At 42.6% G+C, this 25853-nt stretch overlaps 1 protein-coding gene across 1 annotated transcript in view; it reads right to left on the reverse strand.

The window, feature by feature from the left end:
* The window catches only part of ARHGEF39 (Rho guanine nucleotide exchange factor 39), a 619672-nt gene that overhangs the window by 23527 nt on the left and 570292 nt on the right, over positions 1–25853 (reverse strand). Inside the window, exons 10-11 of the mRNA XM_053696961.1 lie at positions 24534–24645; positions 12801–12892 (exon numbers count right to left, since the gene is read on the reverse strand). Of these exons, the coding sequence (XP_053552936.1) occupies positions 12801–12892; positions 24534–24645 (204 nt within the window). The remainder of the gene's footprint in view (positions 1–12800; positions 12893–24533; positions 24646–25853) is intronic.

Here is a 25853-nt window from a genome sequence, read left to right on the forward strand (position 1 = left end):
TCCTGACCCCTTCAGATTGGTGTGAGGGCATGTCAGAACAGTTATCATCAGCGTCCTCTTGCTCTTCAGTGTTTAAAACAGAGCAATCGCGCTTTCTCTGATAAGTAGGCATTTGGATAAAATGTTTGCAATAGAATTATCCATTACAGCCGTTAATTGTTGCATGGTAATAAGTATTGGCGCACTAGATGTACTAGGGGCCTCTTGTGTGGGCAAAACTGGTGTAGACACAGAAGGGGATGATGCAGTACCATGGTTACTCCCCTCATTTGAGGAATCATCATGGGCAATATCATTATCTATGGCATTATTGTCCCTACTTTGTTTGGACACTATGAAACAATTATCACATATATTTAAATGGGGAGAAACCTTGGCTTTCATACATATAGAACATCGTTATCTGATGGTTCAGACATGTTAAACAGGCTTAAACTTGTCAACAAAGCACAAAAAACGTTTTACAATAAAACCGTTACTGTCACTTTAAATTTTAAACTGAACACACTTTATTACTGAATATGTGAAAAAGTATGAAGGAATTGTTCAAAATTCACCAAAATTTCACCACAGTATCTTAAAGCCTTAAAAGTATTGCAAGTATTTCAGTGGTTCTTAGCTCCTCACACATGCATCTGCATGCCTTGCTTTCCAAAAACAACTGCGCATTAGTGGCGCGAAAATGAGGCTCTGCCTATGACTAGAAAAGGCCCCCAGTGAAAAAGGTGTCCAATACAGTGCCTGCCGTTTTTTTAAAACAATCCCCAAGATTATAATAACTATTAATAGTTATAATCTGCCAAATATGCTTAGTAAAGTAATCGTTTTAGCCCAGAAAAATGTCTACCAGTTTTTTAAGCCCTAATGAAGCCCTTTATTCTTATACTAAACTAAGAAAATGGCTTACCGGTTCCCATAGGGAAAATGACAGCTTCCAGCATTACCAAGTCTTGTTAGAAATGTGTCATACCTCAAGCAGCAAAAGTCTGCTCACTGTTTCCCCCAACTGAAGTTAATTCATCTCAACAGTCCTGTGTGGAAACAGCCATCGATTTTAGTAACGGTTGCTAAAATCATTTTCCTCTTACAAACAGAAATCTTCATCTCTTTTCTGTTTCAGAGTAAATAGTACATACCAGCACTATTTTAAAATAACAAACTCTTGATTGAAGAATAAAACTACATTTAAACACCAAAAAAACTCTTAGCCATCTCCGTGGAGATGTTGCCTGTGCAACGGCAAAGAGAATGACTGGGGTAGGCGGAGCCTGGGAGGGACTATATGGCCAGCTTTGCTGGGCTCTTTGCCATTTCCTGTTGGGGAGGAGAATATCCCACAAGTAAGGATGACGCCGTGGACCGGACACACCTATGTTGGAGAAAGTATGCAAAGAAGACCAAGTTGCTGCTTTGTAAATCTGATCAACAGAAGCTTCATTCTTAAAAGCCCAGGAAGTAGAAACTGACCTAGTAGAATGAGCCGTAATCCTCTGAGGCGGGGATTTACCCGACTCCACATAAGCATGATGAATCAAAAGTTTTAACCAAGAAGCCAAAGAAATAGCAGAAGCTTTCTGACCTTTCTTAGGACCAGAAAAGATAACAAATAGACTAGAAGTCTTTCTGAAATCTTTAGTAGCTTCAACATAATATTTCAAAGCTCTTACCACATCCAAAGAATGCAAAGATCTTTCCAAAGAATTCTTAGGATTAGGACACAATGAAGGGACAACAATTTCTCTACTAATATGGTTGGAATTCACAACCTTAGGTAAAAATTTAAATTTAGTCCGCAAAACTGCCTTTTCCTGATGAAAAATCAGAAAAGGAGACTCACAAGAAAGGGCAGATAATTCAGAAACTCTTCTAGCAGAAGAGATAGCCAAAAGAAACAATACTTTCCAAGAAAGTAATTTAATGTCCAGAGAATGCATAGGCTCAAACGGAGGAGCCTGTAAAGCTCTCAAAACCAAATTAAGACTCCAAGGAGGAGAGATTGACTTAATGACAGGCTTGATACGAACCAAAGCCTGAACAAAACAAAGAATGTCAGGGAGATTAGCAATTTTTTCTGTGAAACAGAACAGAAAGAGCAGAGATTTGTCCTTTCAAGGAACTTGCGGACAAACCCTTGTCCAAACCATCCTGAAGAAACTGTAAAATTCTAGGAATTCTAAAAGAATGCCAAGAGAACTTATGAGAGGAACACCATGAAATGTAAGTCTTCCAAACTCGGTAATAAATCTTTCTAGACACAGATTTACAAGCCTGCAACATAGTATTGATCACTGAGTCAGAGAAACCTCTATGACTAAGCACTAAGCGTTCAATCTCCATACATTCAAATTTAATGTTTTGAGATCCTGATGGAAAAACGGACCTTGAGATAGAAGGTCTGACCTTAACGGAAGTGGCCAAGGTTGGCAACTGGACATCCGAACAAGATCCGCATACCAAACACTGTGTGGCCATGCTGGAGCCACCAGCAGTACAAACGAACGTTCCATCATGATTTTGGAAATCACTCTTGGAAGAAGAACTAGAGGCGGAAAGATATAAGCAGGTTGATAATTCCAAGGAAGTGACAATGCATCCACTGCTTCCACCTGAGGATCCCTGGATCTGGACAGATACCTGGGAAGTTTCCTGTTTAGATGAGAAGCCATCAGATCTATTTCTGGAAGCCCCCCTATCTGAACAATCTGAAGAAACACATCTGGGTGAAGAGACCATTCTCCCTGATGTAAAGTCTGGCGACTGAGATAATCCGCTTCCCAATTGTCTATACCTGGGATATGAACCGCAGAGATTAGACAGGAGCTGGATTCCGCCCATGCAAGTATCCAAGATACTTCTTTCATAGCCTGAGGACTGTGAGTCCCACCTTGATGATTGACATACGCCACGGTTGTGACATTGTCTGTCTGAAAACAAATAAACGATTCTCTCTTCAGAAGAGGCCAGAACTGAAGAGCTCTGAAAATCGCACAGAGTTCCAAAATATTGATTGGTAATCTCGCCTCTTGAGATTTCCAAACCCCCTGGGCTGTCAGAGATCCCCAGACAGCTCCCCAACCTGAAAGACTCGCATCTGTTGAAATCACAGTCCAGGTTGGACAAAGAAAAGAGGCCCCTTGAACTAAACGGTGGTGATTTAACCACCAAGTCAGAGAAAGTTGAGTATTGGGATTTAAAGACATCAATTGTGATATCTTTGTATAATCCCTGCACCAAAGGTTCAGCATACAAAGCTGTAGAGGTCTCATGTGAAAACGAGCAAAGGGGATCGGGTCCAATGCTGCAGTCATAAGACCTAAAACTTCCATGCACATAGCTACTGAAGGGAATGACTGAGACTGAAGGTTCCGACAAGCTGAAACCAATTTCAGACGTCTTTTGTCTGTTAGAGACAAAGTCATGGATACTGAATCTATTTGGAATCCCAAAAAGGTTACCCTTGTCTGAGGAATCAAGGAACTTTTTGGTAAATTGATCCTCCAACCATGTTTTTGAAGAAACAACACTAGTTGATTCGTGTGAGATTCTGCAGAATGTAAAGACTGAGTAAGTACCAAGATATCGTCCAAATAAGGAAACACTGCAATACCCGCTCTCTGATAACAGAGAGAAGGGCACCGAGAACCTTTGAGAAGATCCTTTGAGCTGTTGCTAGGCCAAAAGGAAGAGCAACAAATTGGTAATGCTTGTCTAGAAAAGAGAATCTCAGGAACTGAAAGTGATCTGGATGAATTGGAATATGAAGATATGCATCCTAAGTCTATAGTGGACATATAATGCCCTTGCTGAACAAAAGGCAGAATTGTCCTTATAGTCACCATTTTGAATGTTGGTATTCTTACATAACTATTCAAAATGTTTAGATCCAGAACTGGTCTGAAAGAATTCTCTTTCTTTGGTACAATGAACAGATTTGAATAAAACCCCAGACCCCGTTCCAGATATGGAACTGGCACAATTACCCCAGATGACTCCAGGTCTGAAACACATTTCAGGAAAGCCTGAGCCTTTACTGGGTTTACTGGAATGCGTGAGAGAAAGAACCTTCTCACAGGCGGTCTTACCTTGAAACCTATTCTGTACCCTTGAGAAACAATGTTCTGAATCCAATGATTTTGAATTGAACTGATCCAAACATCTTTGAAAAAAATCGTAATCTGCCCCCAACCAGCTGTGCTGGAATGAGGGCCGCACCTTCATGCAGACTTCGGGGCTGGTTTTGATTTTCTAAAAGGCTTGGATTTATTCCAGACTGGAGAAGGCTTCCAATTGGAAACCGTTCCTTTAGGGAAAGGGTCAGGCTTCTGTTCCTTATTCTGGCGAAAGGAACAAAAACGGTTAGCAGCCCTAAATTTACCCCTAGATTTTTTATCCTGAGGCAAAAAAGCTCCCTTCCCCCCAGTGACAGTTGAAATAATAGAATCCAACTGAGAACCAAATAATTTATTACCTTGGAAAGAAAGAGATAGCAACGTTGACTTAGAAGTCATATCTGCATTCCAAGATTTAAGCCATAAAGCTCTTCTAGCTAAAATAGCTAAAGACATATACCTGACATCAATTCTAATGATATAAAAAATGGCATCACAAATGAAATTATTAGCATGTTGAAGAAATTTAACAATGCTATACACATTATGATCTGGTACTTGTTGCGCTAAAGCCTCCAACCAAAAAGTAGAAGCTGCAGCAACATCAGTCAAAGAAATAGCAGGCCTAAGAAGATTACCTGAACATAAATAAGCCTTCCTTAGAAAAGATTCAAGCTTCCTATCTAAAGGATCTTTAAAAGAAGTACTATCTGCCGTAGGAATAGTAGTACGTTTAGCAAGAGTAGAGATAGCCCCATCAACTTTGGGGATTTTTTCCCAAAACTCCAATCTATCAGTCGGCAAAGGGTACAGTTTCTTAAACCTTAAAGAAGGAGTAAATGAAGTACCCAAACTATTCAATTCCCTAGAAATTACATCTGAAATAGCATCAGGAACTGGAAAAACCTCTGGAATAACTACATGAGGTTTAAAAACCGAATTTAAACGTTTTCTGGTTTTAATATCTAGAGGACTAGACTCCTCCATATCTAATGCAATCAAGACCTCTTTAAGTAAAGAACGAATAAACTCCATCTTGAATAAATATGAAGATTTGTCAGTGTCAATATCTGAGGCAGAATCTTCTGAACCAGATAAATCCTCATCAGAGATAGATAAATCAGAATGTTGGCGGTCATTTAAAAATTCATCTGATTTATGAGAAGTTTTAAAAGACCTTTTACGCTTATTAGAAGGTGGTATAACAGACAGGGCCTTCTGAATAGAATTAGAAACAAATTCTCTTACATTAACAGGAATATCCTGAACATAAGATGTTGAAGGAACAACAACAGGTAATGGATTATTACTAATGGAAATATTGTCTGCTTTTGAAAGTTTATCACGACAACTAACACAAACTACAGCCGGAGGAACAGTTACCACAAGTTTACAACAAATGCACTTAGCTTTGGTAGAACCGACATCAGGCAGCAGCTTTCCAGAAGTAGATTCTGATACAGGGTCAGCTTGAGACATCTTGCAATATGTAATGGAAAAAACAACATATAAAGCAAAATTATCAAATTCCTTAAATGACAGTTTCAGGAATGGGAAAAAATGCAAACAGAATAAGCCTCTGGTAACCAGAAGCAAAAAGAAACAAAGACTTAAATAATGTCAAAAAAACTGGCGCCAAGTATGACGCCCACAATTGACAAATTTTTTGGCGCCAAAAACGTCTGCAACAAACACTAGCGTCATAGATGACGCAACTACGTGAAAACTCTTGGCGTCAACTACCGGAAATGACGTCATTGACGTCAAACAAACTTAATTCTCGCGCCAAAAATGACGCAATAAATTCTAGCATTTTTTGCACCCGCGAGCCTAACAGCCCGCAATTTAGAAGAAAAGTCAAATGAAAAATTTTCAGGTAACAATTTTTTTTAATTTATATGCATTTCCCAAAAATGAAACTGACAGTCTGAAAAAAAGGAAATGTACTGATTAACCTGAATCATGGAAAATATAAGTATAAAACATATATTTAGAACTTTACATATAAAGTGTCAAACCATAGCTGAGAGTGTCATAAATAAAATAAGACTTCCTTACCAAAAGACACTCATCTACATATAGCAGATAGCCAAACCAGTACTGAAACGAGAATCAGCAGAGGTAATGGTATATAAGAGTATATCGTCGATCTGAAAAGGGAGGTAGGAGAAGAATCTCTAAGACCGATAACAGAGAACCTATGAAATAGATCCCCGATAGGATGACCATAGCATTCAATTGGCAATACTCCCTTCACATCCCTCTGTCATTCACTGCACTCTGAGAGGAAAACCGGGCTTCAGCATGCTGCGAAGCGCATATCAACATAGAAATCTAGCACAAACTTACTTCACCACCTCCATTGGAGGCAAAGTTTGTAAAACTGAATTGTGGGTGTGGTGGGGGGTTTATTTATAGGCATTTTGAGGTTTGGGAAACTTTGCCCCTCCTGGTAGGAATGTATATCCCATACGTCACTAGCTCATGGACTCTTGCCAATTACATGAAAGAAATATAATCTGTCTTAAATTGACAGGGAGGGCCGTGGACTCGTCATATCGTAGAAGAAATCAATTTATCAGGTAAGCATAAATTTCCTTTTCTTCTACAAGATACGAGTCCACGGATTCATCCTTTACTTGTGGGATACAATACCAAAGCTACAGGACACGGATGAACGGGAGGGACAAGGCAGATACCTAAACAGAAGGCACCACTGCTTGAAGAACTTTTCTTCCAAAAATAGCCTCAGAAGAAGCAAAGATATCAAATTTGGAAAATTTGGAAAAGGTATGAAGGGAAGACCAAGTCGCAGCCTTACAAATCTGTTCAACAGAAGTATCGTTTTGAAAAGCCCATGTGGAAGCCACCGCTCTAGTAGAATGAGCTGTAATCTTTTCAGGAGGCTGCTGTCCAGCAGTCTCGTATGCCAAACGGATGATGCTTTTCAGCCAAAAAGAAAGAGAGGTAGCTGTAGCTTTTTGACCCCTACGCTTTCCAGAATAGACAACAAATAGAGAAGATGTTTGACGGAAATCCTTGGTTGCTTGTAAGTTAAACTTCAAGGCACGAACCACGTCCAAGTTATGTAACAGACGCTCCTTCTTAGAAGAAGGACTAGGACATAGAGAAGGAACAACAATTTCCTGATTAATATTCTTATTTGAAACAACCTTAGGAAGGAATCCAGGTTTAGTGCGCAAAACCACCTTATCAGAATGGAATATAAGATAAGGCGAGTCGCATTGTAACGCAGAAAGCTCAGAAACTCTTCGAGCAGAAGAGATAGCAACTAAAAACAGAACTTTCCAATATAGAAGTTTAATATCTATGGAATGCATGGGTTCAAATGGAACCCCTTGAAGAACATTTAGAACTAAATTCAAACTCCATGGCGGAGCAACAGGTTTAAACACAGGCTTGATTCTATCTAAAGCCTGACAAAACGACTGAACGTCTGGAACATCTGCCAGACGCTTGTGTAGTAAGATTGACAAAGCAGAAATCTGTCCCTTTAAGGAACTAGCTGATAACCCCGTTTCCAATCCTTCTTGGAGAAAGGACAAAATCCTAGGAATCCTGATCTTACTCCATGAGTAGCCTTTGGATTCGCACCAATAAAGATATTTACGCCATTATCTTATGGTAAATTTTCCTGGTGACAGGCTTTCGAGCCTGAATCAAGGAATCAATGACCGACTCAGAGAATCCCCGCATAGATAAAATCAAGCGTTCAATCTCCAGACAGTCAGTTGCAGAGAAATTAGATTTGGATGTTGGAACGGAGCCTGAATGAGAAGGTCCTTTCTCAGTAGCAGTTTCCATGGTGGCAGAGATGACATTTCCACCAGATCTGCATACCAAGTCCTGCGTGGCCACGCAGGCGCTATCAAGATTACCGAAGCCCTCTCCTGTTTGATTCTGGCAATCAGACGAGGTAGGAGAGGAAGAGGAGGAAACACATAAGCCAGGTTGAACGACCAAGGTACTGCTAGAGCATCTATCAGTACAGCTTGAGGATCCCTTGATCTGGACCCGTAACAAGGAAGTTTGGCATTCTGACGAGATGCCATCAGATCCAATTCCGGTGTGCCCCATTGATGAATCAATTTTGCAAACAACTCCGGATGGAGCTCCCACTCCCCCGGATGAAAAGTCTGACGACTTAGAAAATCTGCTTCCCAGTTCTCCACGCCTGGGATATATATTGCTGATAGATGGCAAGAGTGAGTCTCTGCCCATCAAATTATTTTGGAAACCTCTATCATCGCTAGAGAACTCTTTGTTCCCCCTTGATGATTGATATATGCTACAGTCGTGACATTGTCCGACTGGAATCTTCTGAATTTGGCCGAAGCCAGCTGAGACCACGCTTGAAGCGTGTTGAATATCGCTCTCAGTTCCAGAATATTTATTGGTAGTAGGGACTCCTGAGTCCACACACCCTGAGCCTTCAGGGAATTCCAGACTACACCCCAGCCCAAGAGGCTGGCGTCTGTCGTCACTATGACCCATGCTGGCCTGCGGAAGCACATTCCCTGGGACAGATGATCCTGTGACAACCACCAATGAAGAGAGTCTCTGGTCTCTAGATCCAGATTTATCCGCAGATATAAATCCGCATAATCCTCATTCCACTATCTGAGCATACACAGCTGCAGTGGTCTGAGATGTAGGCGAGCAAACGGAACCCAATTTAACCCAATGACCTCCATACACTGTGACACTGATGGCCGAGGAATGGAATGAAGTGCCCGGCAAGTAGATAAGATCTTTGATTTTCTGACCTCCGTCAGAAAAAATTTCATGTCTACCGAGTCTATCAGAGTTCCTAAGAATGGAACTCTTGTCAGAGGAACTAGTGAACTCTTTTTTATGTTCACCTTCCACCCGTGAGTTCTTAGAAAAGCCAACACGATGTCCGTGTGAGATTTGGCTAGATGGTAAGTTGACACCTGAATCAAAATATCGTCCAGATAGGGTGCCACTGCTATGCCCCGCGGCCTTAGAACCACCAGAAGGGACCCTAGCACCTTTGTGAAAATTCTGGGAGCTGTGGCCAACCCGAAAGGAAGGGCCACAAACTGGTAATGTTTGTCCAGGAAGGCGAACCTGAGGAACTGGTGATGATCTTTGTGGATAGGAATATGAAGATACGCATCCTTCAAATCCACGGTGGTCATATATTGACCCCCCTGGATCATTAGTAAAATTGTTTGTATGGTCTCCATCTTGAACGATGGGACTGAGAAATTTGTTTAGACTTTTGAGGTCTAAAATCGGTCTGAAGGTTCCCTCTTTTTTGGGAACCACGAACAGATTGGAGTAAAACCCCTGCCCTTGTTCTAATTTTGGAACTGGGCAGATTACACCCATGGTATATAGGTCTTCTACACAGTGTAAGAACGCCTTTGTTTTTGTCTGGTTTACAGACAAACGTGAAAGATGAAATCTCCCTCTTGGGAGAGAATCCTTGAATTTTAGACAATACCCCTGGGTCACAATTTCTAATGCCCAGGAATCCTGAACGTCTCTTGCCCAAGCCTGAGCGAAGAGAGAAAGTCTACCCCCCCACTAGATCCGGTCCCGGATCGGGGGCTGCCCCTTCATGCTGTCTTGGTAGCAGCAGCGGGCTTCTTGGCCTGTTTACCTTTATTCCAGGTCTGGTTAGGTCTCCAGACGGACTTGGATTGTGCAAAGGTTCCCTCCTGCTTGGTGGCCGAGGAGGAAGTAGATGGACCACCCTTAAAGTTTCGAAAGGAACGAAAATTATTCTGTGTGGTCCTCATTTTAAGCGTCTTGTCCTGAGGAAGGGCATGACCTTCAACTCCAGTAATGTCGGAAATGATCTCCTTTAGTTCAGGCCCGAATAGGGTCTTACCCTTATAAGGAATAGCTAAAAGCTTAGATTTAGATGACACATCAGCAGACCAAGACTTAAGCCATAACGCTCTACGCGCTAAAATGGCAAAGCCTGCATTCTTAGCCGCTAATTTAGCCATTTGGAAAGCGGCATCTGTAATAAAAGAATTAGCTAGCTTGAGAGCCTTAATTCTATCCAAAATATCATCTAATGGGGTCTCAACCTTTAGAGACTCCTCTAGAGCCTCAAACCAAAAAGCTGCTGCAGTAGTTACTGGAACAATGCACGCTTTAGGTTGTAGAAGAAAACCCTGATGAATAAACAATTTCTTTAGAAGACCCTCTAATTTTTTATCCATAGGGTCTTTGAAAGCACAACTGTCCTCAATAGGTATAGTTGTACGATTAGCCAGGGTAGAAATAGCTCCCTCCACCTTAGGGACCGTCTGCCAAGAATCCCGAATGGTGTCAGATATGGGAAACATTTTCTTAAAAGTAGGAGGGGGAGAGAACGGAATGCCTGGTCTATCCCATTCCTTAGTAACAATGTCCGAAATTCTTCTAGGGACTGGAAAAACAGTGTAAGTAGGGACCTCTAGATATTTATCCATTTTACACAATTCAAACTGTGATACTGAGGGGTCCACATGGCATATATGTTTATTAGATAACATTTATTCATGGCCGTTTTTTCTTAAAACCGTGCCATGTGGACCCCTCAGGTCACAATCATCCAGAGTCGCTAAAACCTCCCTGAGTAACAAGTGGAGGTGTTCAAGCTTAAACTTAAAGGCCGTCACATCTGAGTCTGTTTGAGGGAACATCTTTCCTGAATCTGAAAGCTCTCCCTTAGACAGCAAGTCCCCCACCCCCAAATCAGAACACTGTGAGGGCACATTGGAGATGGCCAATAAAGCATCAGAGGGCTCAGCAATTACTCTAATACCGGACCTGCTGCGCTTACCCGGCAAACCTGGCAGTTTAGATAATACCTCTGTAAGGGTAGTAGACATAACTGCAGCCATATCTTGCAGGGTGAAAAAATAAGACGCGCTAGAAGTACTAGGCGTCGCTTGGGCGGTCGTTAAAGGTTTTGACACTTGGGGAGAAGTAGATGGCATAACCTGATTCTCTTCTGACTGAGAATCATCCTGAGACATACTTTTATTTGCTAAAATATGTTCTTTGCAATGTAAGGCCCTTTCAGTACATGAGGGACACATTTGAAGTGGGGGTTCCACAATGGCTTCTAAACACATAGAACACTGACTTTCTTCAATGTCAGACATGTTGAACAGACTAGTAATAACGGCACAAGTCGTTAACAACCTTGATTATATAGGAAAAACAATCAGCAAAAAAAAAAAACGAGTACTGTGCCTTTAAGAGTAAAAAGAGTAAACTGTTTTTTCAAAATTGCTAAAACATGCAAAATTATTAATTTTGATTATGTGTGAACCTAATGTGCAATCGGATATTGCACCACAAGTAAACAGGAGAGATAACCCTTTAATTCGAGTGTTTAGCCCACAAAAAACATTATGCAGAGAAAAATTGTTAGAACTGCCCCTGCACCTCGCCACAGCTCTGCTGTGGCGCCTACCTACCTGCCCCAAAGGACTAGGAAAACGATCCGGTCTCACTCAGAAAAAACAGCCTCACAGTCCGGTCCCAACCGGAGCTAATGGCTGCTGTTCTCTCCAAACTCTAACTGCGCACTGAGGGGCGAAATTAGGCCCCGCCCATCATTCTCGATGTGCAAATAACTTAAGCAACTGCATGGGAAGATAAACATATATGCCATGTGGACCCCTCAGTATCACAAAATGTCAGCCCTGATAAGTCTCATATTTAATAAAGTAAATGTTTCTAGGCTGCCCCAGTGTCTTCAACCATATAGCCCATAAGTGTCCCCTGTTGAAATCTCTCACAAGGATAATTATACACCGGTTTACAGTACCATCCTAACCAGGACTACAGCTTACCCCTTCCCAACCTGGGAAATATGTCAGCCCATTCTGATCTGCAACAGTCTCCTCAGAATATAAATGACTGCACATACCTTAATGCTGCTTGCAGTAAGAAATGTTCCCCACACTGAAGATTTCTCTTGTACTCCTCAGCAAATTTTGTGGGAACCAATATGGATCTCAGTTACAACTGCTAAGATCATCAAACTCAAGGCAGAATTCTTCTTCTATGTCTTGTCTGAGGAAAAAATAGTACTCTCCGGTACCATTTAAAATAAAAAAATTCTTGATTGAAGAAACTAAAAACTATAATTTTATCACCACTTAACTTTACCCTTCCTATTACTAGCATAGGCAAAGAGAATGACTGGGGGGTGGAGTCAAGGGAGGAGCTATATAGCAGCTCTGCTGTGGTGCTCTTTGCCACTTCCTGTTAGCAGGAGGATAATATCCCACAAGGATGAATCCGTGGACTCGTCGTATCTTGTAGAAGAAATATTAACACGGAAGGAATGATATGATCAGAATGCAAAACAGAGTAACAAAACATCAATGAGGTAACAGAAAAGGGGCTGAAGACAGCAGCAAGGAGGAGTGAAGGGAAAAGGAAGATGGCATGGTTAGATGAATGCAAGAGGGAAAAAAACAAACAGAATGGAAAAGAATGCCAAAGGGAAAAAAAAGACAGAGGAAAATGACGCAGTAGGTGACTGGAAAGCGTATAAAGGAAGGGAGGTATAAAAGAAAAAAAGGATGGGAATGGAGATGAGGAAAAGAGCAAGAAAGTGAACAGGATGGAAAAAGAAGAGAATATGTGACAAATGCACACAAACAAGTAAATAATTATGCATCTTCATACCTTGTATCCATCATTTTGACTTTCTTGGGAGCAATTGGTTCATTGCCTTCAATAGAACTTTCTGGTGGTTCAATATTAGTTACTTTGTCAACCTAAGAAATTTGAAATTAACAAAATAAAAAAAACTCATATTACTTCTTAGTAGGCAGCCCAGTCCCTCCCAGACATCAGCAAATACCACAATTTCTCAGAACTAATATTTTTTTAAGCTTTAGTAACGGATACCAACAACAATCAAAGCTTTACGGTTCCAAAATATTTTAAAGGGACACTGAACCCAAATTTGTTATTTCATGATTCAGATAGAGCATGCAATTCTAAGCACCTTTCTAATTTACTCCTATTATCATTTTTTTCTTTGTTCCCTTGCTATCTTTTTTGAAAAACAGAATTTATGCTTACCTGATAAATTTCTTTCTCCAACGGTGTGTCCGGTCCACGGCGTCATCCTTACTTGTGGGAATATTCTCTTCCCCAACAGGAAATGGCAAAGAGCACAGCAAAAGCTGCCCATATAGCCCCCCCTCTGGCTCCGCCCCCCAGTCATTCGACCGCCGGTTAGGAGAAAAAAGGAGAAACTATAGGGTGCCGTGGTGACTGTAGTGTATAGAGAAAGACATTTTTCAAACCCGATTAAAAAACCAGGGCGGGCCGTGGACCGGACACACCGTTGGAGAAAGAAATTTATCAGGTAAGCATAAATTCTGTTTTCTCCAACATTGGTGTGTCCGGTCCACCGCGTCATCCTTACTTGTGGGAACCAATACCAAAGCTTTAGGACACGGATGAAGGGAGGGAGCAAATCAGGTTACCTAAACGGAAGGCACCACGGCTTGCAAAACCTCTCTCCCAAAAATAGCCTCCGAAGAAGCATAAGTATCGAATTTGTAAAATTTGGTAAAAGTGTGCAGAGAAGACCAAGTCGCTGCCTTACATATCTGATCAACAGAAGCCTCGTTCTTGAAGGCCCATGTGGAAGCCACAGCCCTAGTAGAGTGAGCTGTGATTCGTTCAGGAGGCTGCCGTCCGGCAGTCTCATAAGCCAATCGGATGATGCTTTTCAGCCAGAAAGAAAGAGAGGTAGCAGTTGCTTTTTGTCCTCTCCTCTTACCAGAGTAAACGACAAACAAAGATGAAGTTTGTCTGAAATCCTTTGCTGCGTCTAAATAGAACTTTAAAGCACGGACCACATCTAAATTGTGTAACAAACGTTCCTTCTTTGAAACTGGATTCGGACACAGAGAAGGAACAACTATTTCCTGGTTAATATTCTTGTTGGAAACTACTTTTGGAAGAAAACCAGGCTTGGTACGCAAAATGACCTTATCTGAATGGAACACCAGATAGGGTGGATCACACTGCAAAGCAGATAATTCAGAAACTCTTCTAGCAGAAGAAATAGCAACCAAAAACAGAACTTTCCAAGATAGTAACTTAATATCTATGGAATGTAAAGGTTCAAACGGAACCCCTTGAAGAACAAAGAACTAAATTTAGACTCCAAGGAGGAGTCATGGGTCTGTAAACAGGCTTGATTCTGACCAAAGCCTGTACAAAAGTTTGTACATCTGGCACAGCTGCCAGGCGTTTGTGTAACAAAACAGATAAAGCAGAAATCTGTCCTTTAAGAGAACTCGCTGACAACCCTTTATCCAAACCCTCTTGGAGAAAGGAAAGAATCTTAGGAATTTTAACTTTACTCCAGGAGAATCCCTTGGATTCACACCGACAGATATATTTTTTCCATATTTTATGGTAAATCTTTCTAGTCACAGGTTTTCTGGCTTGGACCAGAGTATCTATCACTGAGTTTGAAAACCCACGCTTGGATAAAATCAAGCGTTCAATTTCCAAGCAGTCAGCTGCAGAGAAACTAGATTTGGATGTTCGAATGGACCTTGTACTAGAAGATCCTGTCTCAAAGGTAGCTTCCATGGTGGAGCCGATGACATATTCACCAGGTCTGCATACCAAGTCCTGCGTGGCCACGCAGGAGCTATCAGAATCACCGAGGCCTTCTCCTGTTTGATCCTGGCTACGAGCCTGGGAAGGAGAGGAAACGGTGGAAACACATAAGCTAGGTTGAACGACCAAGGCGCCACTAATGCATCCACTAGAGTCGCCTTGGGATCCCTGGATCTGGACCCGTAGCAAGGAACCTTGAAGTTCTGACGAGACGCCATCAGATCCATGTCTGGAATGCCCCATAATTGAGTTAACTGGGCAAAGACCTCCGGGTGAAGTTCTCACTCCCCCGGATGGAAAGTCTGACTCCTCAAGTAATCCGCCTCCCAGTTGTCTACTCCTGGGATGTGAATTGCAGATAGATGGCAGGAGTGATCCTCCGCCCATTTGATGATTTTGGATACCTCCCTCATCGCCAAGGAACTCTTTGTTCCTCCCTGATGGTTGATGTAAGCTACAGTCGTCATGTTGTCCGACTGGAATCTTATGAATCCGGCCTTCGCTAGTTGAGGCCAAGCCCGGAGCGCATTGAATATCGCTCTCAGTTCCAGGATGTTTATTGGGAGAAGAGACTCTTCCCGAGACCATAGACCCTGAGCTTTCAGGGAGTCCCAGACTGCGCCCCAGCCTAATAGACTGGCGTCGGTCGTGACAATGACCCACTCTGGTCTGCGGAAACTCATTCCCTGAGACAGGTGATCCTGAGTCAACCACCAACGGAGTGAGTCTCTGGTTAACTGGTCTACTTGAATCTGGGGAGACAAGTCTGCATAATCCCCATTCCACTGTCTGAGCATGCACAGTTGCAACCATTAGACTTATTACTTCCATGCACTGAGCTATGGAAGGCTGAGGAATAGATTGAAGAACTTGACAAGCCTTTAGAAGCTTTAATTTTCTGACTTCTGTCAGAAAGATCTTCATTTCTACAGAATCTATTATTGTTCCCAGAAAGGGAACTCTTGTAGACGGGGACAGGGAACTCTTTTCCACGTTCACCCGTGAGACCTGAGAAAAGCTAATACAATGTCTGTATGAGCCTTTGATCTGGAAAGGGACGACGCTTGGATTAGAATGTCGTCTAGGTAAGGTGCCACTGCAATAAAGGGACCCTAGCACCTTTGTGAAGATTCTGGGAGCAGTGGCTAAACCGAACGGAAGAGCCACGAACTGGTAATGCTTGTCCAGAAAGGCGAACCTTAGGAACTGATGATGATCTTTGTGGATAGGAACATGTAGGTACGCATCCTTTAAATCCACGGTAGTCAAATATTGACCCTCCTGGATTGTAGGTAAAATTGTTCGAATGGTTTCTATTTTGAACGATGGAACTCTGAGGAATTTGTTTAGAATTTTTAAGTCCAGAACTGGTCTGAAAGTTCCCTCTTTTTTGGGAACTACAAACAGGTTTGAGTAAAACCCCTGACCTTGTTCCGCTGTTGGAACTGGCTGTATCACTCCCATCTTTAAAAGGTCTCCCACACAATGTAAGAATGCCTGTCTCTTTATCTGGTCTGAAGATAAGCGAGACATGTGGAACCTTCCCCTTGGAGGAAGTTCCTTGAATTCTAGAAGATAACCCTGAGAGACTATTTCTAGTGCCCAGGGATCCGGAACATCTCTTGCCCAAGCCTGAGCAAAGATAGAAAATCTGCCCCCTACAAGATCCGGTCCCGGATCGGGGGCTACCCCTTCATGCTGTCTTGGTAGCAGCAGCAGGCTTCTTGGCCTGTTTGCCCTTGTTCCAGCCTTGCATTGGTTTCCAAGCTGGCTTAGCCTGGGAAGCGTTACCCTCTTGTCTAGAGGCTGCAGAGTTAGGAGACGGTCCGTTCCTGAAGTTACGAAAGGAACGAAAATTGGACTTATTCTTAGCCTTAAAAGGCCTATCCTGTGGGAGGGCATGGCCCTTTCCCCCAGTGATCTCTGAAATAATCTCCTTCAATTCTGGCCCAAAAAGGGTCTTACCTTTGAAAGGAATATTAAGCAATTTTGTCTTGGAAGACACATCCGCCGACCAAGACTTTAGCCAGAGCGCTCTGCGCGCCACAATTGCAAAACCTGAATTTTTTGCCGCTATCCTCGCCAATTGCAAAGCACCATCTAAAATAAAGGAATTAGCTAACTTAAGTGCATGAATTCTGTCCATGACTTCCTCATATGGAGTCTCCTTATTGAGCGACTTTTCTAGTTCATCGAACCAAAAAGACGCCGCCGTAGTGACAGGAATAATACACGAAATTGGTTGGAGGAGGAAACCTTGCTGAACAAAAATCTTTTTAAGCAAGCCCTCCAATTTTTTATCCATAGGATCTTTGAAAGCACAATTGTCCTCAATGGGAATAGTCGTGCGTTTGGCTAGCGTAGAAACTGCCCCCTCAACCTTAGGGATTGTTTGCCATGCGTCCTTCCTTGGGTCGACCATGGGGAACATTTTCTTAAATATAGGAGGTGGGACAAAAGGTATGCCTGGTTTCTCCCACTCCTTAGTCACTATGTCCGCCACCCTTTTAGGTATCGGAAAGGCATCAGGGTGCACAGGGACCTCTAGGAATTTGTCCATTTTGCACAATTTTTCTGGAATGACCAAAGAGTCACAATCATCCAGAGTAGTTAGTACCTCCTTAAGTAAGGCGCGGAGATGTTCTAACTTAAATTTAAACGTCACAACATCAGGTTCTGCCTGTTGAGAAACTCTTCCTGAATCAGAAATTTCTCCCTCCGACAGACCCTCCCTCACTGCCAATTCTGACTGGTGTGAGGGTATGACCGATAAATTATCGTCAGCGCACTCTTGCTCTTCCACTGTATTTAAAACTGAGCAATCATGCTTTCTTTGAAATGCTGGCATTTTGGATAAAATATTAGCTATAGAATTATCCATTACTGCCGTTAATTGTTGCATAGTAACAAGCATTGGCGCGCTAGATGTACTAGGTGTCGCCTGCGCGGGCACAACTGGTATTGACACAGAAGGAGAGGATAGTGAACTACCCCCACTACCTTCATTTGAGGAATCATCTTGGGCAACCTTATTAAATGTGACAGTACCGTCCTTACTTTGTTTGGACGCCATGGCACAATTATCACATACATTTAAAGGGGGGACCACCTTGGCCTCCATACATACAGAACATGTTCTATCTGAAGGTACAGACATGTTAGACAGGCTTATACAGGCTATTATAAGCCTTCCAGGAACGTTTTTTAATGGCCACCAGACCCTCTCACATGAAGCTGCATGCACTGCATCCAAAAGAAACTGCGCAGTTATGGCGCGAAAATTAGGCTCTGCCTACTAGAGTGAAAGGCCCTTCCTGACTGGGAAAGGTGTCTAAACGACTGCCTGGCGCTTAAAAACGTTACCAAGTATTTTCAAGTTTTAAAACACTTCAAACCACATATAAATATCGAATAAATCAATCGATTTTGCCCACAATAGTGTCAACCAGTATATAGCCCATTAATAAGCCTTCATTCTGTTATGAGTCTAAGAAAATGGCTTACCGATCCCAAAGAGGGAAAATGACAGTCTTCTAGCATTACTAATCTTGTTAGAAAATGGACTAGTCATACCTTGAGCAGAAAAGTCTGCTAACTGTTCCCCCCAACTGAAGTTCTCTGGGCTCAACAGTCCTGCGTGGGAACAGCAATTGATTTTAGTTACTGCTACTAAAATCATACTCCTCTTTAAAACAGAACTCTTCATCCTTTTCTGTTTTAGAGTAAATAGTACAAACCGGCACTATTTTAAAATAACAAACTCTTGATAGAAGAATAAAAAACTACAACTAAACACCACATACTCTTCACCATCTCCGTGGAGATGCTACTTGTTCAGAGCGGCAAAGAGAATGACTGGGGGGCGTTCAGCATCATGGATAGTGCTTGTTTATTGGAGGCTTACATTTTCCCACCAATAAGCAAGCATAACCCAGGTTTTCAACCAAAAATGGGCCAGCTCCTATGCATCATATTCCTGCTTTTTAAATAAAGATAGCAAGAAAACTAAGAAAAATTGATAATAGGAGTAAATTAGAACGTTGCTTAAAATTGCATGCTCTATCTGACTCATGGAAGGGAAAAATTGGGTTTAGTATTCCTTTAAGTGGGAATAATATTCACAAAAAGAAAGAGTATATACAGTAGAACAAAAGTTAAATTTTTTTTAATTTATACATCAATAAAATACATTTCTAAAATATATCTGGATATATATCTATGATAATGCGCAAAATATAATTGATAAAAATATAGTTAAAATACTAAATGAAATCTATGAAACCAAGTGGTAAAACAAAATTGCCAGTGAAAAAATAAATTTAAAAAAACGTGCAAAAAATATAAAATATATATATATTTTTAAATATATAAAAAAAGAAACATTTGTGAAAATCTTGAAAATCCTCTTTATATCCTCTTCTAAATATATATATAAAATATTTGTAGATATAAGTCCAGAATCAATATATATAAGATCCCTTTAATTCATGTATATTTAACAGTATATGGTGATATAAATTGGTCCATCACAAAATATCATTGTTTAAATACACCAATTTCTATCACCATATACTGTTATATATACATGAATTAAAGAGATATCACATATATTGATTCTGGACTTATATCTACACATATGATTATATATATATATATATATATATATATATATATATATATATAGATAGAGAGAGAGAGGATATAAAGAGGATTTTCACGATTTTTTTCGTTTTTATATATATTTTTTGTAAAAATATTTATTTTTTTTTGCAAATTTTTTGATATTTAGTCCCATAGATTTTATTTAGTATTTTAACTATAATTTTTATCAATTATATTTTGTGCATTATCAGATATATATCCGGATATATTTAGAAATGTTTTTTTTGATGTATAAATAAATATTTATTGACTTTTGTTCTACTGTATATACTCTCTTTTTTGTGTGAATATTATTCCCACCTAAATTTGATGTATCCATATAGCACAATATCTCCTTATTATATGGGATTTATCTATACACATTTGGTTCATCCTTATATACATAGTGGTATAATTGTATTTGTTACCGCTAAGTGCCAAGGTATAAAGACCATCATGGGCACATATCTAGTTCCTACACATCCTCCTCCTCTTCTGTTCTGCTCATCCTACTTGTGCTCCTCCCCTTTTGTCGTGCTCACCCTACATTTACTCCTCCACTTCTGGCATGCTCATCCTACGCGTGTTCCTCCCCTTCTGTCGTGCTCATCCTACACTTGCTCTTCCACTTCTGATGTGCTCATCCTACACTTGCTCCTCCCCTTTTGTCGTGCTCATCCTACACTTACTCCTCCACTTCTGGCATACTCATCCTACACTTGCTCTTCCACTTCTGTCGTGCTCATCCTACACTTACTCCTCCACATCTGGCATACTCATCCTACACTTGCTCTTCCCCTTCTGTCGTGCTCATCCTACACTTGCTCCTCCCCTTCTGTCATGCTCATCATACACGTCCTCTTCCCCTTCTGTCGTGCTCATCCTACACTTGCTCTTCCCCTTCTGTCGTGCTCATCCTACACTTGCTCCTCCCCTTCTGTCATGCTCATCATACACGTCCTCTTTCCCTTCTGTCGTGCTCATCCTAAACTTGCTCTTCCCCTTCTGTCGTGCTCATCCTACACTTGCTCTAGCCCTTCTGTCGTGCTCATCCTACACTTACTCCTCCACTTCTGGCATACTCATCCTACACTTGCTCCTCCCCTTCTGTCATGGTCATCATACAGGTCCTCTTTCCCTTCTGTCGTGTTCATCCTACACACGCTCCCCCCTTCTGTCATGTTCATCCTACACACGCTCCCCCCTTCTGTCGTGCTCATCCTACACTTGCTCCTCCCCTTCTGTCATGCTCATCATACACGTCCTCTTTCCCTTCTGTCATGCTCATCTTACACTTGCTCCTCCCCTTCTGTCGTGCTCATCCTACACTTGCTCTTCCCCTTCTGTCGTGCTCATCTTACACTTGGTCCTCCCCTTCTGTCGTGCTCATACTACACTTGCTCCTCCCCTTCTGTCATGCTAATCATACACGTCCTCTTTCCCTTCTGTCGTGCTCATCTTACACTTGCTCCTCCCCTTCTGTCGTGCTCATCCTACACTTGCTCTAGCCCTTCTGTCGTGCTCATCCTACACTTACTCCTCCTCTTCTGGCATACTCATCCTACACTTGCTCCTCCCCTTCTGTCATGGTCATCATACAGGTCCTCTTTCCCTTCTGTCGTGTTCATCCTACACTTGCTCCTCCCCTTCTGCCGTGCTCATCCTACACTTGGTCCTCCCCTTCTGCCGTGCTCATCCTACACTTGCTCCTCCCCTTCTGCCGTGCTCATCCTACACTTGCTCCTCCCCTTCTGCCGTGCTCATCCTACACTTGCTCCTCCCCTTCTGCCGTGCTCATCCTATACTTGCTCCTCCCCTTCTGTCGTGCTCATCCTACACATGCTTCTCCTATTCTATCGTGCTCATCCTACACATGCTCTTCCCCTTCTGTTGTGCCCCTTCCTTTCCTATACATACCACTCCCCTTCTGTTGTGCTCATCCTAAACGTGCTCCTCCCCTTCTGTTGTGTTTATCCTACACATGCTCCTCCCCTTCTGTTGTGTTTATCCTACAAGTGCTCCTCCCCTTCTGTTGTGCTCATCCTACACTTGCTCCTCCCCTTCTGTCATTCTCAACCTTCACTTGCTCCTCCCCTTCTGTTGTGCTCATCCTACACTCGCTCCTCCCCTTCTGCCGTGCTATTCCTACACTCGCTCCTCCCCTTCTGTTGTGCTCATCCTACACTTTCTCCTCCCCTTCTGTTGTGCTCATCCTACACTTGCTCCTTCCCTTCTGTTGTGCTCATCCTACACTTGCTCCTCCCCTTCTGTCGTGCACATCCTAAATTTGTTCCTCCCCTTCTGTTGTGCTCATCCTACACATGCTCCTCCCCTTCTGCCGTGCTCATCCTACACTTGTTCCTCCCCTTCTGTTGTGCTCACCCTACACTTGTTCCTCCCCTTCTGTTGTGCTCATCCTACACATCTTCCTCCCCTTCTGTTGTGCTCATCGTACACATGCTCCTCCCCTTCTGTTGTGCTCATCCTATACTTGCTCCTCCCCTTCTGTTGTGCTCATCCTACACTTGCTCCTCCCCTTCTGTTGTGTTCATCCTATACTTGCCCCTCCCCTTCTGTCGTACTCATCCTACACACCCTCCCCCCTTCTGTGTTGCTCCTCCCCTTCCTAAACATGGTCCTTCCCTTCTGTTGTGCTTATCCTACACATGCTCCTTTCCTTCTGTATTGCTCATCCTACAAGTGCTCATCCCCTTCTAATGTGCTCCTTCTCTTCTGTGATCATCCTACAAGTCCTCCTACTCTTCTGTTGTGCTCATCCTACACATGCTCCTCCCCTTCTGTTGTGCTCATCCTACACATGCTCCTCCCCTTCTGTTGTGCTCATTCTACACATGCTCCTCCTCTTCTGCCGTGCTCATCCTACACTTGTTCCTCCCCTTCTGCCGTGCTCATCCTACACTTGTTCCTCCCCTTCTGTTGCGCTCATCCTACACATGCTCCTCCCCTTCTGTTGTGCTCATCCTATACTTGCTCCTCCCCTTCTGTTGTGCTCATCCTACACATGCTCCTCCCCTTCTGTGGTGCTCATCCTACACATGCTCCTCCACTTCTGTTGTGCTCATTCTACACAGGCTCCTCCTCTTCTGCCGTGCTCATCCTACACTTGTTCCTCCCCTTCTGTTGTGCTCATCCTACACTTGTTCCTCCCCTTCTGTTGTGCTCATCGTACACATGCTCCTCCCCTTCTGTCGTACTCATCCTACACACCCTCCCTCCTTCTGTGTTGCTCCTCCCCTTCCTACACATGGTTCTCCCCTTCTGTTGTGCTTATCCTACACATGCTCCTTTCCTTCTGTATTGCTCATCCTACAAGTGCTCATCCCCTTCAAATGTGCTTATCCTACAAGTGCTCATCCCCTTCTAATGTGCTCCTTCTCTTCCGTGCTCATCCTACAAGTCCTCCTACTCTTCCGTGCTCATCCTACACTTGCTCCTCCCCTTCTGCTGTGATCATCCTACACATGCTCCCCCCTTCTGTCATGCTCATCCTACACGTGCTCCTCCCCTTCTGTCATGCTCATCCTACACGTGCTTCTCCCCTCCTGTCGTGCTCATCCTACACATGCTCCTCCTCTTCTGTTGTGCTCATCCTATACTTGCTCCTCCCCTTCTGTTATGCTCATCCTACACTTGCTCCTCCCCTTCTGTTGTGTTCATCCTACACTTGCCCCTCCCCTTCTGTCGTACTCATCCTACACACCCTCCCCCCTTCTGTGTTGCTCCTCCCCTTCCTACACATGGTCCTACCCTTCTGTTGTGCTTATCCTACACATGCTCCTTTCCTTCTGTATTGCTCATCCTACAAGTGTTCATACCCTTCTAATGTGCTCCTTCTCTTCTGTGCTCATCCTAAAGTCCTCCTACTCTTCTGTTGTGCTCATCCTACACATGCTCCCCCCTTCTGTTGTGCTCATCCTACACATGCTCCTTCCCTTCTGTTGTGCTTATCCTACACATGCTCCTTTCCTTCTGTTTTGCTCATCCTACAAGTGCTCATCCTAAACATGCTCCTTCTCTTCTGTGCTCATCCTACAAGTCCTCCTACTCTTCTGCCGTGATCATCCTACACTTGCTCCCCCCTTCTGTTGTGCTCATCCTACACATGCTCCTTCCCTTCTGTTGTGCTCATCGTACACTTTCTCCTTCCCTTCTGTTGTGCTAATCCTACACTTGCTCCTCCCCTTCTGTTATGCTCATCCTACACATGCTCCTTCCCTTCTGTTGTGCTCATCCTACACTTCCTCCTCCTCCTCCCCTTCTGTTATGCTCATCCTACACTTGCTCCTCCCCTTCTGTTGTGTTCATCCTACACTTGCCCCTCCCCTTCTGTCGTACTCATCCTACACACCCTCCCCCCTTCTGTGTTGCTCCTCCCCTTCCTACACATGGTCCTACCCTTCTGTTGTGCTTATCCTACACATGCTCCTTTCCTTCTGTTTTGCTCATCCCCTTCTAATGTGCTTATCCTAAACATGCTCCTTCTCTTCTGTGCTCATCCTACAAGTCCTCCTACTCTTCTGTTGTGCTCATCCTACACTTGCTCCTCCTCTTCTGCCATGATCATCCTACACTTGCTCCCCCCTTCTGTTGTGCTCATCCTACACATGCTCCTCCCCTTCTGTCGTGCTCATCCTACACATGCTCCTCCCCTTCTGTTGTGCTCATCCTACACATGCTCCTCCCCTTCTGTCGTGCTCATCCTACACATGCTCCTCCCCTTCTGTCGTGCTCATCCTACACTTGTTCCTCCCCTTCTGTTGTGCTCATCCTACACATGTTCCTCCCCTTCTGTTGTGCTCATCCTACACATGCTCCTTCCCTTCCGTTGTGCTCATCCTACACATTCTCCACTTACGCAGTGCTCCTTCTGAACGTCTGTACTTTTCTAATACCATACCCCATGCTATACTGTTGCACATTCAACCAGTGTGAACATTTTCTCCTGCATTCCTCCGGATCGTTGTGCATTCTGCTGTGCCCATCCTTTTAACATGCATTAGTTAAGATTATGATTATTACTTAAAAAGATTAGGAGGTTATTAATTAATAAGACTAGAGCTACTAATGTTTAAATTCACTTAACATTATATAATCCCAGGATCTCACCAAATGTCTTTTTCTTGACTGAGTATAGATGCAAGGAGTTTCTTCCACAATCTCTGGTTCTCGATGTGGGGTTTCAGACTGTGTGCTTATTTTGCAACCAGAACGAAGCAGTCTAAAAATAAAAATGTGGACAAGGAATCCTTTATGATGTGACAGTGGAGGGGACAAAAAACATGTATGCTTAACTGATAAATACATTTCTTAGGGGATGGTAAAGCACATGAGTCATCAAATGTGGGAATTCCTATCCTGACCACTAAGAGGCGTCAAAGCTTATCCCAACACACCAGACTTAAGGCTTTAAGCCAGGCAGCTAAATTAAAAAAAAAAAATTTGAGAAGCCCAAAAAAATTAACAAATAGAAGAGGAAAGTCTGAAATCTTGGGGCTTCCATGTGATATTTATGAGCTTTAACATCTAGATTGTGAAAATGACACTCCTTAGAATTCTTAAGAGATAGACAAAAAGAAGGAACCACAATTTCCAAACTAATAGTATCTGTAGATACTTAGGAATAGCTAGTGCAAATAACAGCCTTATCCTGATGAAAAATTAGAAAAGGAGGTTTAAAAAACAAAGCTGAAACCTCCAAAACCCCTCTAGCCGAATAAATAGCAAGAAAAAGAAAATACAAAATTTATGCTAACATGATAAATGTATTTCTTTCTGGGCATGGAGAGTCCACAAAACATTCTAATTACTAATGGGATATTCACTCCTGGCCAGCAGGAGGAGGCAAAGAGCACTGTTAAGTATCACTTGCCTTACCCATAACCCCCAGTCATTCGGCCGAAGGGAAACAGAAAAAGAAGATAACACAAGGGTATAGAGGTGCCTAAAGACTATACAAAAAATAAAAAATGCATTTTTAAATTGAATAAGGCATAACTTTTTTTTTTTTCCCTATGGCATGGAGAGTCCACGAAACATTCTAATTATTAGTGGGAACCAATACCCAAGCTAGAGGACACAGAATGAATAGAGAGGGAGAACAAGAGAGGCGGACCTAAACTGAAGGCAACACCGCTTGAAGAACTTTTCTCCCTAAAAAAATCTCAGCTGAGGCAAAAGTATCAAATTTGTAGCATTTGTAAAAAGTATGTATGGAGGACCAAGTGGCCTCATAAGCTAAACGGATAACACTTCTCAACCAGAGAGAAAGAGAAATAGAAGTGGCCTTCTGGCCCCTGCATTTACTAGAGAAAACAACAAACAGGGCAGAAGACTGATGAAAATCCTTAGTTGCTTGAAGATGAAATTTAAGAACATGCACAACATCCAAGTTATGCAAAAGATGTTCCTTCTGGGAAGAAGGGTTAG

This window comes from Bombina bombina, chromosome 1, assembly GCF_027579735.1.
Source record: "Bombina bombina isolate aBomBom1 chromosome 1, aBomBom1.pri, whole genome shotgun sequence".
In the NCBI taxonomy this organism is placed as follows: Eukaryota; Metazoa; Chordata; class Amphibia; order Anura; family Bombinatoridae; genus Bombina; species Bombina bombina.